This window comes from Gracilinanus agilis, chromosome 3 (assembly GCF_016433145.1).
Source record: "Gracilinanus agilis isolate LMUSP501 chromosome 3, AgileGrace, whole genome shotgun sequence".
Lineage (NCBI taxonomy): Eukaryota > Metazoa > Chordata > Mammalia > Didelphimorphia > Didelphidae > Gracilinanus > Gracilinanus agilis.
The window spans coordinates 620,219,223-620,234,071 of record NC_058132.1 but is presented as its reverse complement, the minus strand read 5'-3'; the positions used below and the strand labels follow the sequence as shown (position 1 = coordinate 620,234,071).

The 14,849-nt window shown below is 38.7% G+C and overlaps 1 protein-coding gene across 3 annotated transcripts in view; it reads right to left on the bottom strand.

Moving 5' to 3' along the window:
* Positions 1-14,635, bottom strand: part of MOGAT1 (monoacylglycerol O-acyltransferase 1) — a 38,082-nt gene extending 23,447 nt beyond the window's left edge. For 2 of the 3 annotated variants that reach the window (XM_044667583.1, XM_044667584.1), the window contains exon 1: positions 14,381-14,635. In XM_044667583.1, coding sequence (XP_044523518.1) covers positions 14,381-14,474 — 94 coding nt within the window. In that variant the 5' untranslated portion in view covers positions 14,475-14,635. Of the gene's footprint in view, positions 1-2,757; positions 2,817-14,380 lie in introns of those variants that run through there. The other variant, XM_044667585.1, reaches the window with a different exon arrangement.
* Positions 14,636-14,849: the final 214 nt, after the last annotated feature.

The window sequence follows — 14,849 nt, the reverse complement described above, 5'->3', positions numbered from 1 at the left end:
CCATATTTGAATTTGGAACTGAAGTTGGAGATCATCAGGGTCCGGCTCTCTGAGCAAGCTTTTGTAAGGATAGACATTGATAGGAGTAGAAGCAAATGATTCATCTGTGGCCTAACAGAAAACTCTTGAGGTCTTACTTCGTGGCAACAAAGACTAACAGTAGAGCAAGACTGATCTCAGCAAAGATTGACTTTGCTGGAGAAAAGTGTCTGGTGTTCTCCAGTGAAGGCCACTGAGCAGCAGAAGAGGATCTTTTCTTGTAAAGGACTAAGAATCTATTCAGATCAGGAGCTCTTAATCTGAGATTCATGGACCAAAAGCTTTTAGGGAATCTGTGAACCTGGATGGGGAAAAAAATCATACATTCAATTTAATATAATTGGCTTCCTTTTTATCTTATTTTTTGCATTCAAAAATGCTTGTCTGATAAGAGGTCTATAAGTTTCACCAGACTTCAAAGGGGTCCTTGACACAGAAAAGATGAAAAATTCCAATAAGGAATTTGGGGAATGGGTGTCATTTTGTTTTCTAAGGGCTCTTTGGCATTCTAGTTGGTTTGCTTCACTATTTCAATTATTTTCTTCCTTGATTTTATGATTTTAAGGATCATAGAATTGGAACTAGAAATAATCATTAAGGCCATCCAGTTCAATCTCATTTCATAGATAAGAAGTTGGAGGCACAGAGAGGTTAGTTGGCTTGCTAAGGGTGACTCAGCTATTACATGACAGTGGGTTCATTTGAGTCTCAGTGCTTCTGATTCCTTGTCTAGTGTCCTAATCCACCATACTAGATGTGTGCCTGCTCACACCCACAAAAGTCCTGGCCCAGTGCAACCTGAATAAAATTAAAATGTAATTGGGAAATATTTAACAAAATAAAAAAACACAGGGGCAGCTAGGTGACTCAGTGGATTCAGAGCTAGGCTGAGAGATGAGAGTTCCTTGGTTCAAATCTGGTCTCAGATACTTCCTAGCTCTTCTGCCTTGGAATTAATACTTAGTATTGATTCTAAGACAAAAGGTATGTGTTTAAAATTTTTCAAAAAGATAGAACATAGCTAATATTAAATTGTAATTTTTAAGTCAATATACAGCTGGAAGAATCAATATCTATTTTAATTCAATACTACTCCATTTTACCATGATATTTCTCAATGCTTTTAGGGGGAAACTCTGTCAGGTACAAGGTGGTGTCATGTAGTGAGTAATTGCAAACCAGAGAAATGAGAATATTCCAAAATACACCTGGTCCCTTCCTTTTGTGACAGCCCCTGACACAGGAGTTAAGATATATATTTTAACAGAGAGGACACAGTCATTGTACAATCAGCTACTCTTTGCAGTCAGACCATCAGCTAGTTAGAGTAAGACATTAAGGTGCCAAATGAAAACAAAAAAAGGATAAGTACTGGAAGATGTTACATATGATTACAGTAGTTCCCAGCAAACCCTGAAACAATGGAAAACAAAAGTAGTAAAGACTTTGATAATTTCTTAGAGAGGATTGACCCTTGAGAAATAATTGTCAAATTGTCAAAACAAAGAAGCTGAAAGAGCTCAGATATCACCACGACTAGCACTCAGTTGTCTTAGCAAATGGCCAAGAGGCAGGGTTGCCAAGGGTAGCATCAATTTATTTCTTGTTTTGTTTTGTTGTTTTTTATATATAATTTTTATTTTATTTTTAAAAAATATTTTTCCATGATTACATGATTCATGTTCTCTCCCTCCCTTCTATACTTCCCCCTCCCAGAGCTGACAAGCAATTCCACTGGGTTATACATGTTTTATCACTCAATACCTATTTCCATATTATTCATTTTTGAAATAGAATAATCTTTGAAAATCAAAACCCCAAATCATATATCCATATAAAACAAGTGATAAATCATATGTTTTCTTCTGGATTCTCCAACTGTTCTTTCTCTAGATGTGGATAGTATTCTTTCTCACAAGTCCCTCAGAGAGCATGAATTTAAAGAACAAACCTAGACACAAAACTTTTAAAAAGGAATTTAGAAAACTATAAACAGCATTCTCTTACAAAACCATGAATAATACTTGAGCTTGCAGGAAGTATAATCTAAAATTCAGATGAAGCTAGGTCATCCTAAGAAAGCTTGTCTTTGAGCTTTCATGGCATGATTACCTTGTATGTCTATTCCTGCCTAACTACTCATTCTCAGTCTCCTATATTGGCTCCTCTTTTGGATCATGTTTCCTAACTATGGGTATTCTCCAAGGTTCTGACATAGGCCTTTTCCTCCCTCTACAACTTCCTCTTTTGATAACCTCATCATTTCCCACAGGTCTAACTATCATCTCTCTGCAGGTGACTTTAACATCTATATATGTAGCCCCACTCTCTGAGTTTTGGTCATTTTTATAAGCTTTTTCTAAAATGTGCCCAATTGTTAACTGGGGAAAATACATGGGACAAAGTTATATTTTCATAAAGCAAGGAAGGGTATAGATGAGTAAGATGGTAGAATAATAGGAAGAATAACTACCTCCCACACCTCGTCTACAAAGATCTAGAGAACTCATCAGACAGTTTTAATATAGAAATCCAATTTTAACAAACCACAGTGAATGATTTTTCTATCCCAGGGCAGCATGTGGAGACAGAAAGATCTGTTGAACCTGGGGGTACAGTCTGGTCAAGACCATAAAACACAAATCATTCTGAGGCAAGAAGAGGTCCTGAACCCAGCAAAGGGAGGACCAAACTTGTATACAATTAGGGAATAGGTACCAAGTGGCAGCTCCATTGTTCACTCCCTAGTTCTGGTTCGCAGATAAGGGAGACTGAAGAAGGAATTCTTGCCAGGGAAAGAAGCTATGGTGGATCTTAACCTGTATACAAAGCAAAGAGTAAGTTCATTAATAAGTAGCATTGTGTGACTCAAACTCTAACAGGAAAATGAATTTCAGATCCATCTTGCAGTCTGGTTTGTAGTCCAAAAAGGAAAACCAAGGCATGAATGTTAGACCAAATGGAAACCTATAGTTCTGTCACTTTGAACCAGCAGAGCTTTCCAGTTGGCTAATTGTGGCTGAGTTGAGCAACAATCTATGGAATCCTTTAAAAGAGCAAGTCCACGAGCCTATTTGCTCAGATCCAAACCCAGGTCAGGAACTTGCAGAACTCAGACCAAGTGGGCAGTAATCAGACTTTGCTCTGCCTCAGACAACTTTGGAAACACTGAAAGCTTGTAGGTCCCCAGGCTGACCTGTCCTTAAATCTGTGAAACAAGACAATATTCAATATCATTAAAAAGCACCAAGACCAGCCCAAATATTCCCTCCAGAAATGCAAAGAGCTTAGCCTTAATATATAGTCCAAAGTTAAAAAGTAGGTGGGAAGAAAAAGCAAACAAAAAAAATTTAAGAATACCACAAAACAACTCTGAGGTACCACCTCACACCAAACAGACTGGTCAATATGGCGGTAAAGGAAAATGATAAATGTTGGAGGGAATGTGGCAAAATTGGGAAGCTAATACACTGCTGGTGGAGTTGTGAATTGGTCCAACCATTCTGGAGGGCAATTTGGAACTATGCCCAAAGGACTTTAAAAGAATACCTACCCTTTGATCCAGTCATACCACTATTGGGTTTGTACCCCAAAGAGATAATAAGGAAAAAGACTTATACAGAAATATTTATAGCTGTGCTCTTTGTGGTGACAAAAAATGGAAAATGAGGGGGTGTCCTTTGATTGGAGAATGGCTGAAAAAAATGTGCTATCTGATGGTGATGGAATATTATTGTGCTGTAAGGAATGATAAACTAGAGCAGTGATTCCCAAAGTGGGTGCTACCGCCCCCTGGTGGATGCTGTAGTGATCCAGAGGGAGTGGTGATGGCCACAGGTGCATTTATCTTTCCTATTAATTGCTATTAAATTTTTTTAAAAATTAATTTCCAGGGGGCTAAGTAATATTTTTTTTCTGGAAAGGGGACAGTAGGCCAAAAAAGCTTGGGAACCACTGAACTAGAGGAATTCCATGTGAACTGGAAAGACCTCCAGGAATTAATGCAGAGTGAAAGGAGCACATTGTACACAGAGACTAATAGACTGTGGCACAATCAAATATAACAGACTTTTCTACTAGCAGCAATACAATGACCCAGGACAATCCAGAGGACTTATGAGAAAGAATGCTATCTGCATCCAGAGAAAGAACTGTGGGAGTTGAAATGCAGAAGAAAAATATATGATTGATCACATGGTTCAATGAGGATATGATTAGGGTTTGATGTTAAATGATCACAGATCACTCTACTGCAGATATGAATAACATGGAAATAGGTTTTGATATATGCATAACCCAGTAGAACTGTTTGTCAGCTCCAAGAGGAGGGAGGAAAGAGCAGGGTTGGGGGAAAAGGATCATGAATCATGTAACCAAAAAAAAAATTTAAAAAAAGAATACCACCATAAAGCTATTATGGTAAGAGAGATACCCAAAACCCAAACCCAGCAGAAAAGAATGACCCGAAACACCTACAGAAGCAAAGCCTCAGAAATATAAAGCTTGGGAACAAATTGAGCTAAAATTCCCAGAAGAGATGAAGTATGATTATAAGAAAAAAGAGTCTAAAATGTTTTTGTTAATTAAATGAAAGTACTAATAGAGTAAATTGGAAAAGAAATGAGAGTTATGAAAAAAATAGAAAAAAATTAATAGCTTCACACAAGAGGTAAAAAATTCCCCCAAAACTAAAATGGCCCAATTAGTGATATGAAAAATATTAAAACAAAGCCAAGAGAATGGAAAAAATAGAATATTTAAGGTGTCTCATAGAAAAAACAACTAGCCCGAAAAAAAAAGATCAAGGAGAGGTAATTTAAGAACACTAAACTACTTAAAGTCATGATCAAACAAAGAGCCTAAACCAGCCCATTTAAGCTTAAAATTATAAAAGAAAATTGTTCAGATCTCTTATAACCAGAAATTTCCTGAAAGGATTATAAAAATAAAAAAATATCAGAAACAATATATCCAAAATCTAGAGCTTCTAAGACAAAGAAAAAATACCACAGGTAACCAGAAAGAAAGAATTCAAGGATTGAGGAGCAACAATTAGAATCACACATGATTTAGAAGTCACTACAATAAAGAATGTTGACTTTGGAATATGATATTACAGAAGGCTGTAAGATTAAAAATTAATATCCAATACTCCAAGTATTATATTTTATATTCATTAATAATCACTTTAAGTAGAGGAAAGTGATAACCTGAGTAAAAAGCAGTTTCCCGGACCTTGAAATTGGGAGAAGAGAGTGAGAGGGCAGAGTTACAGAAACTTTTATCTACAAAATGTGAGGACAAAACATGGGGATGAAAGAGGAATGCTGGGAAAAGTATTTTAAGGTACAAAATTCTAATTACACAAGGCAAAGGATATAGACTTACAACCAAGAATCAATGTTTCTGTAAAACTATCATCTTACAATGGGAAATGGATATTTAATGAAATAATGTATTTCCAAGTTTTCCTCAAAGTACAAACATGGGAATCAAAAGGAGCATAAAAAAAGTAAGCACAAACAAACAATAATGAGGAATTAAACAAGAGTAAATTGTTGTATTTTAACACAAGAGATGACAAATGTACTCCTTCTGAAATCCATCATCATCAGGGGTCATTGAGGGTACATGACTAGACAAAAACCCTGGGAATGATTATGTCCTAATGATCTTAAAAGAATAATGGAAAGAGTAGAGAAGAGGGATTCATGGGGAGAGATTGGAATGTTAGGGAAATTATTTCACAGTTTTGTGAGATATTCACATCTATATGGAAAAGGATGAAAGGTAGAGTGAGTTGATAAGAACTGAACCTTATTCTCATTTGAACTGATCAAAAGGGAAAAGATATCGTAACAATTAAAAATGATGAAGGCCAATATAATGAGGGAAATTAGTATTTTAATAAAAGCCATGCTGATAGAGATAAATTATTAGACCACGAGCCTGTAAGAATTCAGACTGCCCCATCAGCAATTTACCTTTCATACCTTCACGCACTCAGGTAACAAAAAGAGACCATCTCCAGCCCGCTCTCCAAATTTAAGTCAAGCGCTACCTTGGTTCCTGTTCTCTGACATAATCACGTCAGAAACTGGAAACTCCATTGGATCAAGGGGAATGTAGTCTCAAAGTTCCCCACATGTCCACAGGAAGTTTGTAAGATACTTTTAAATGGCACCTCCCTGAATTCCAAACACACATTACACACACATACAAAGCTAGGTACAGAAATACATTTCACTCCACAGTGAAATACAAGGTAAAGGGAAGAAGGGAAAATAAGAGGGAGTATAAATTAAGGAAGGGATTAGTCCTATGCACAATAAACTAATTTAGGGTATATAAAAATACTTATATCTCTTTTTCTGATAAAAAACAATTGGGAACTAAGGGGATGCTCATCAACTGGAGGCATATCTAGGGGCTGAACAAGATATGGGGTTGTATGTATGTGTGATGGGATAGTTTGTACTATAAGAAATGATGAAAGGAGATGAATTACACGAACAGATACAAAGAGAAAGCAAAATTAGAAGAACCAATAGAACAATTTATATAATGACAACAATGTAATAAAGACAAACAACTCTGAAAGACAGAGGAACTCTCAGAAGAATATTGAATGATTCATATGAAACATGGTACACACCTCCTGATAAATTGGTGAAGAACTCAGAATGAGATATTTGGGTGGGGTGGGGTAGGGAGAACTCTATATGTTTGTAACAGAGGGTTTTTTCCCTCTAACAAGAGGGTTGAAGGTAGGAGGGAGAGAAAATAGATTCTTGCTCTTTGAAAAAATCCAATTTAAAAATAAATGAATCTGACTACATCACTACCTACTTCAAACTTAGGGGGATCCCTATTGCTTCTAGCATGAAACTCTTTGTTTAGTTTTTACAACCCCTCACAACCTGACCTCAAACTATCTTTTCATCCTCATTAAATAGTATTCTCCTTCCCATATACACTGTGATCCAGTCAAACATCACTTCCACCAGTCTTCTTGATGCCCTTGTAGTGGCTAACCCAAATTCCTGGAATCTATTCTCTTCTCCCTCCTCCTACCTTTCTCATTTCCTCCAAAATTCTGTTTAAGAAATTTTTCCTAATTCCTAGTCCCTGCTGCAAGTGCTCTCCCCCTAAAAACTATATTAAATACATGTTTGATTGATTGTCATAGAGATTGTCATGCACAGAGTCTGAATAGAAGGATTCCCTACCTCCAGAAAGGTTTTCTAGAAACTCTTAATATTAAATGGCATTGTTCTAACTACATCTGTGCCTATAATATTATAAATCTTCATGATGTAATTAGATTAGAGGAGATGCTCATACCCCAGAGAAAGAAAGGGCAGCATAGACAGAAAGCATGAACCATCACTTAGCAATTGACCTGAAGCCAAAGGAATTCTACAAAGCTCTGCCCTTTGTTCTTAACTGGTTTTCTTCTGCTTGGTATAATTCCAGGTGCCTAAGGTCTGCTTACTCTAGATAGGTGCATTTAGAGAAGGCTTAAGCTTCCCTAGTCTTTTGGTTCAAAGCATCTTAAGCACTAACTATCTCAGGCCACTCACATCTAGCCTGAAATTGTCAGTATGGACAGTTTCTCCCAGGTATTTGCAGGCATTCTTCCCAGAATCAGAAATAACCTTTTGACTTGAGAGCCTTTGATACCTCCTAAATTTGGCATTTAAAACCATTCTCAATCTAGTTCCAGCTTGAGTTTCCAGGGTCCTCTCTGTCCCCCACCCATTTATTATTGCCCTTTATCTCACCATGTTCAGCAATCGAGCATTTTTTTAAGCCTCTCCTATGTGACAGGTACTGTGCTAGGTGCTGGGGATAAAAACAAAAGAGAAAATGAGAAAATCCCTGCCCGATATGAGCTTATATTCTATGAGAAGAAAAAAACATACTCGTATATGGAAATATAAAGTAAGGTCATATATTCTGGCTAAACTAGCCCACTTAAGTATGCTTTACATGGTAGCGATTCTGTTTCATACACAAGTCTCTCTTACTGTTTGATGATGTATATGAAATTGTTTATTTTGTTTGGTTCTGAACTTTAAATAAGTAAACTAGCCTACTTGCAGTTCAATATCAGTATTCCATCTCTCATCTCCAGGTTTTTGCATATCTTGTCCCCAGATTGTGGAATGCCTGGTCCCTCCTTGCCCTTGCTTCTTAGAATCCTTGGCTTCTTTCAAGGCTTTGCTCAGATGCCACATTCTAAAGAAGTCTTCCCTAATCCTGTTTCAAATAATCACATGTACATTTATCTGCTTACATATTATTATTGTAACCTCATTTCTCCCTACCCCCAGCCACTGTAAATCATTCAAAGGGAATGGAGATCTGTTTTTCCTTTGTTTTTTTCAACACATTTCTACAATGATGAGGATGCTCAGTTTTCTTCATTTTCGTTCTTTTAGTACATGGGAGTAAGAGAAAGAGTTATTCTATATGAATGCTACATTCATTTATTTTTTTCAACTCTTATTTTCTGTCTTAGAATTGATACTAAGTATCAGTTCCAAGCCAGAAGAGGGGTAAAGGCTAGGTAATTGGGGTTAAGTGACTTGCCACAGCTAGGAAACCTGTATTCACTTATCCATGAACTGGCTAGATTCTTCCAGGAGAATGTAAATTCCTCGAAAGCAAAGATTGCCTTACCTAGATGGCTCAGTGTATAAAGAAGACTTGATTTCAAATCCAACCTCAGATACTCATGTGTTGTGTGAGCCCGCACATCACTCAACCTCTATCTTCCTGAATAGTAAAATTGTAAAGTATATTGTTATATTATATTATACATATTATAAATTATACTCCATAAGGTTGTCATGAGGATTAAATCAAATAAGATATCTGTAAAGCACTTAGCACAGTACCTGGCACAGAGGAGAGGCTCAATAAATGTTTATTCCTTTCCCACTTTTCTTTCCTATTCATATCTCCATAACTTGGCATCATTCCTAGCTTACAGCATGTGTCTAATAACCACCCATTCACTGATTGAACACACTTTATGGGGTAGGAAGATGGCTCAGTAGATAGAGTGCCAGAACAAGAGGTCTTGGGTTCAATTCTGGCCTCAGATACTTCCTGGCTCTGTGACACTGGGAAAGTTAACTAACCTCAATTTCCTAGCACTTGCTGCCCTTCTGTCTTAGAATTGATAAGACAGAAGGTAAAGTAAGGTGTGGGTTTTTTTAAAGGTACTTTGTGTAGTATATAAAAACCAGCTAACATTATCTCTATATTACAGATGAGGAAACTGAGGGCTGATCCTGACTTAAAGCCTTTAGTCTTCCAACTATAGAATTCTACCATCTACTAGATTTCAATTTACTATTCACTAGTCATATTCAATTCACCATTAATATTCAATTTACTATTTACTACCTTTATCCCATCTAGCACTTTATTAATTTGATTCTTTGTCATTGTGGGCCAAAGGTGAAGGGATATAAAAATTCATTGCATCATCAGCACATTTACCAAAACTAACCTTGATGGTCTTCACTCCAAGGATTATATTTGGCCCCTTGCAAACAAAGGTCAGAAAACATGTGTTTGCCTAAGCTAATATCCTGGGTCAAAAGGCATGAGTCAATTCTCTTGCACTTCTACTCTTAAGTAAGCAAATTCCCCCAGATTTCCATTTTCCTCACTAATGTTTGAGGAAATCTATCTCCACTATATTCTAGCAAAAATAAAATACTGGAAATAAAGTCAGATGAATTAGTATATATTAATGATCTGGATATCTCAAGAGCAAGTACTTGATAGATATGAAACTAACAAAATCACCGAGATCTCTCTCTCTCTCTCTCTCTCTCTCTCTCTCTCTCTCTCTCTCTCTCTCTCTCTCTCTCTCTCTCTCTCTTTCTCTCTTTCTCTCTCTCTCCATATATATATACATATATATATGTAAACTAATCACTTACACATTCTACTTCATACATCACTGACATGTATCTCTTAATTTGCCTTTCAGCAAAGTAGAGTCGATGTCTATAAGGCAAATAATATTTTCATACTAGTTGACATTACAAAATTTGAAATATATTCTCACTTGGGGAAGGGAGAAAATTCCCAGTAAACTAAGTTAAAGACTATTAGCAAAGGAGGTAAAATGGCAATGGGCCTTATAGCCTAGAAGAGTTTTGAGCACCCAAGGTTTTTGAAGACTTTATTGAAGACTGCCCTACTTTCTTAACTGTCCCATAGTTGTTCAGGCCATGGTTATTCCCTAATGGGACCTCTGCCTCCCACCCTGAGTGGAAAAGTAGATAGAACTTGTAGTATCCTTTCCATACCTAACTAAGAGTCCTTTGCTCCCATAGTCATAGTTCTCAAAGGTTGGTTCCCTGCCATTGCTTGTATAAAAAACATTAGAACATAGAATATCAGGGGCAGTTGGGTGGCTCAGTGGATTGAAAACCACACCTAGAGACAGGAGATCCTAGGTTCAAATCTGGCCTCAGACATTTCCTAGCTGTGTGATCCTGGACAAGTACTGCTTAGCCCTTACCACACTTTGGCTGCAGAACCAAAACACAATATTGATTCTAGAACAGAAGGTAAGGGTTAAAAAAAACACTATAGAATATCAAATTCAGAAGCCTGGGATCTTACTTCATATTCCTAAATTCTTCTGTGTCTTCTAAACATCACAGCCAACCTTCAGACTGCCTGCATGCCAAGTTTCTTTATATGTTATCTGTCTCAAGAGTATAGAATCTGAATGGTTTATAAAACCATAAAAAAACAAGTACAAAAAAGTACTTTGAGATGCTAGTATGTATCCTGAGGATTAATTACATTTACACCCTCAGCTTGAATTTCGTTTCCTGCAACACTGTAAAAATATTGGAATTTCGATTTATCTTTTTAATGGAATCTGGCGACCTTTACAGATAATAGAAAATACATTGTAACTGTTATTCATCCCATTTTCATTTGCGAAAAAAAGTACAAATGAAATCATTTTAATGTGTCAGTACATTAGAGTAGACACAGCTATACAACAGAAATAACTTCACTAGAATTTTCTTTAAGACAACCCTCTGAGGTAAGTATTAGAGATTTTATCACCATCATTTTTAGGATCATTTTAAGCAGCTTAACAACACTATGAGGCAGGGCTATTATAATTCCCGTTTTACAGTTGAAGAAACTGAGGCAGATACAAGATTTGCCATGGATCACACATTTAGTGTCTGAAGCCAGATTTGAATTCAGGTTTTCCTGGCTTTAAGCTCAGTGCACTCTACTTAGCTGCCTCTAATTTAGCCTGACTGCCCAGACTGTTGACTGAGGTGTGGGCAGATTTGCATGCTCCAGCTTCCCAGACCCACCAGTTAGAGCTGGGTTGCAAGAGGACACCAACTAGCTGCCTCTAACAGAAAAAGTATTGCTCTGCATTGGTTAGTCGGTTGTTGTCCTTTATATTCAAAGAGGACCAAAATGACATCATTGGTAATGTCCTTTGAGTCACACATAACTTGGTTTTAAGTGAGGCAGAGTTACACAAAGCCATCAGCTCACTCTCTCTGATAGTCATCCAAGTCTAAGGGCAAGATAAAAGTCAAGACAACTGGTGATGGCTCAGGAAGCAGTGTATGACTTTGGCTTCTTTGATATGTGACCAAGCTCTCTATAAGCATTCCATAGCACCTGCTTCTGCCACCTTCATGGCCACTGGAACAAATTCTTCTCATCTGTCCCTTCCCCTGGGGGAAGTTTCACATACTTTGAGTAGATACTGTCCCTTCCAACTCATTGAGGAGTTCGAGACCTCAACCTGGTTTAGCTTGCCTGCTGAGATGGCTTACTGAATGTGACCACTGCACATGCCACAGCTTCTTGGAGCCACAGTTGAGAGATGGGAGACAGGTGGACACCAAAGGAGGAAAACAGGTCTAGCAAGCCCTTATGCCAGAGGTACTAGTCTTTTCTGAACATGCCTTACACTCGTATTGGCAAAGGGAGTTATTCATTCAGGACCTTTCAATCCATTAAATCATTGGTCCAGTTCTTATCTCCCTATTCCATGTGGCAGAGGAATTAGAGTTGTTCTGTTTGGTCCCAGAGGACAGAATAAGGAGCAATGGGTTCATATTTCAAAAAAGTAAATTTAGGCTTCCTGTGAATTTAAAAACAGCTTTTTACAAATAGAACTATCCAAAACAAAATGCCCCAAGGAATTAATTCTAAAAACAACACATTTAAGTAAAGATTTGAACTTAGAAGCAGTGTTGCTCCTATTTCGGATTTGGGTTTGGAATAGATGGTTTCTGAGGTCTCTTCTCAATGTGAAATTCTGACACTTGCCCATGATCCCCCAGGATCATTCTGAGCTTAGTCCAGATTCCAAGCCAAGGTGCTTACTAAATGTTTTTGACTGATTAGCTGAAATGAACGTGAGATATAGTCCTTCTGTAGAAGAAGGCCTTTTGGAAAGCAGAAAGTGCTAGGTAAAAGGGAAGTACTTCCACTCTCCTTCTTATTCATCCTCATCACCCTAGTCTACTGCTTCCCTTACTACCTAGTATGGAAAATGCAAATTCTTGTTTAGCATCATATTGTAATGGAAAGAGTGCTGAATCTGCAGTCAAATTTCAACTCTGCCTCTTACTCAATAAGCTCAGGTAGGTACTGTGTTAGGGACACAGTATGTCCATGGATAGGTATATCCATAAAGGTAGTGTTAGAAGGGGGGACATTTGAATCAGGAGGCCCAGCTAGTTCATAGGAAGGGAAGTGTGGTCAATATGGTTGGGCTGCTGAGCAGGGAGACAGGAGTAGTATATAATAAAACTTGAAAATGAACCAGGTTATGAAGTTTAAATGCCTCAAAGAGTTCATATTTTATCCTAGAGGTAACTGGGAACCATGGGTGTTTCCCTCAGGAGTCTGATCATAAGTAATAAGATCAGGCTTATACTTTAGGAAAATGACTAGATGATGGAATGGAGTAGGGAGGGCCTTGAGGTTGGGAGACCAAACTCCTGTTTAACTTCTAACCACCTTGAAAGTCCAACTCAAAAAACCACTTCCAGGAAGCTTTCCTGGATTTCCCTAGGCCTCCCCTCAAGTGGTTATGTTTTATACTTTTTTTTTTTTTAAACACCTCTAAGATAGGAAGGCAAAGGCTAGATAAACAGGGTTAAGTAATTTGGCCAGTGTCAAACAGCTAGGAAGTATATAAGGTCACATTTGAACCCAGGTCTTCCTGGCTCCAGGCCTGGTGCTCTACCCAATGCACAACCTTGCTGCCCCTGTTTTGTGTTCTTTAGGCCATCAAACAACTTGGTTATGTACTTCTCTAATACAGTTATCTTGGATATTGTGGTTTTGTTTGTGTTTCCTTCTTCATCTTATATTCTTTAAACCCTTGAGGATAAGGTCCTAGTCTTATCTAAACTTTGTATCTCCCCAGTTTCCAGGACAGGACTCTGCAAATTGCAGGCAAACAGCCATTTCTTGTATTTGCACTTTAGGCCAGAGATAACAGCACAAATGATTTCCACGAAAGCAGGCCATATGCAATGGACACACAGATGCACATGCAATCCTCTTTTTGTGTTCTGCTCTTTATCTGAAATGCACATTTTTAAAAATCCGAATAAAAAATCCATAGTCAGCCTTGGTCCAGAAAACTCAAACTCCCAGAACTCAACTTTCCCATTTCCACCAATGGCAGAACAAGTTTGCAAAAGAAATCATCTTTGCACAAGATGTTTTATCCCATTAGGCAAACTTCCTTCAAGGAGGCTCTCTGTGCTCTTTACAATTCTTCTAAAGTATAAGCTATGGGCTGAATTAAAAACCCGCCTGGAAAATGCTCAATGATTTCAAGAAATCCAATTCCCCGAAGTATGACAGATCCAGTGTTCCCTGCTTTCTAAGGGAATCTGAGGGGGAAAAATCTCAGGGAAAAAGTAAGGCAATTGTTTGTCTTGGCGGCGTGCAGCAAGGCTGCTCTGAAGCCTTACTTTGTTATTATTATTATTTTATTGTATTTTATGCCTGACTAGAAGAAAGAGGAGTACCTATATTTCCATTTAAAAGAGGTCAACGCTCTTGCCCACTGCAGGGTGGGTGGATGAATCAGAGCTAGCTCCAGATTTCCTCTTAGCAACCGTCTAGCTTCTGTGGAGCGGTGAGGTGGGAGCAGGTGGGCAGAGGCAACAAGCCAAATTCTGCGCCAGGGATTGCTAATCCTGGGAAGGAGATCCCTAGAGCCGGAAAGATTTAAGGCTAAGACAGGAGCGACAAGGTAGAGGGCATCCCCATCCCACCAGCCAGCAGAGGCTCTTACCCAGGAGGAGGAAGGATAAGATCCACTGGAACACGGCAACGGTCTGCAGCCTCCTCTCCAGAGGGATGTTTAAGGGGGCAAACTGGATCTTCATGACTGGCGCGGGACACGTGCGTCTGTCAGTCACTGGGTCCTGTCAGTCGGTAGAGTATGCAAACCTACTACCACGAGACTGTAATCGCCGCCGCAGGTAGCAGTGTAGCGGAGCCAACGGGATCTAGGGTGCGGGCGCTCCTCTGCTTTACCTTCAGGAAGTTGGAAGCCCAGCCCCGCTCCTGCCCCCACGCCCGCCTCCGCCCCCACCCCCGGTGCGCCCGAGCTGCCACCACTCCACGCACTTACAAAGACTTTGGGAGAGTCAGAGGCGACTAACCAGGCTATTGTCCGAGGGCACTTTGAGCTGGCCATTGCCCGGAGGGTGGGAGGAGCCGCAGCCTTGACCTTACCCTAGCTTTGGAGGCTGCCCAAT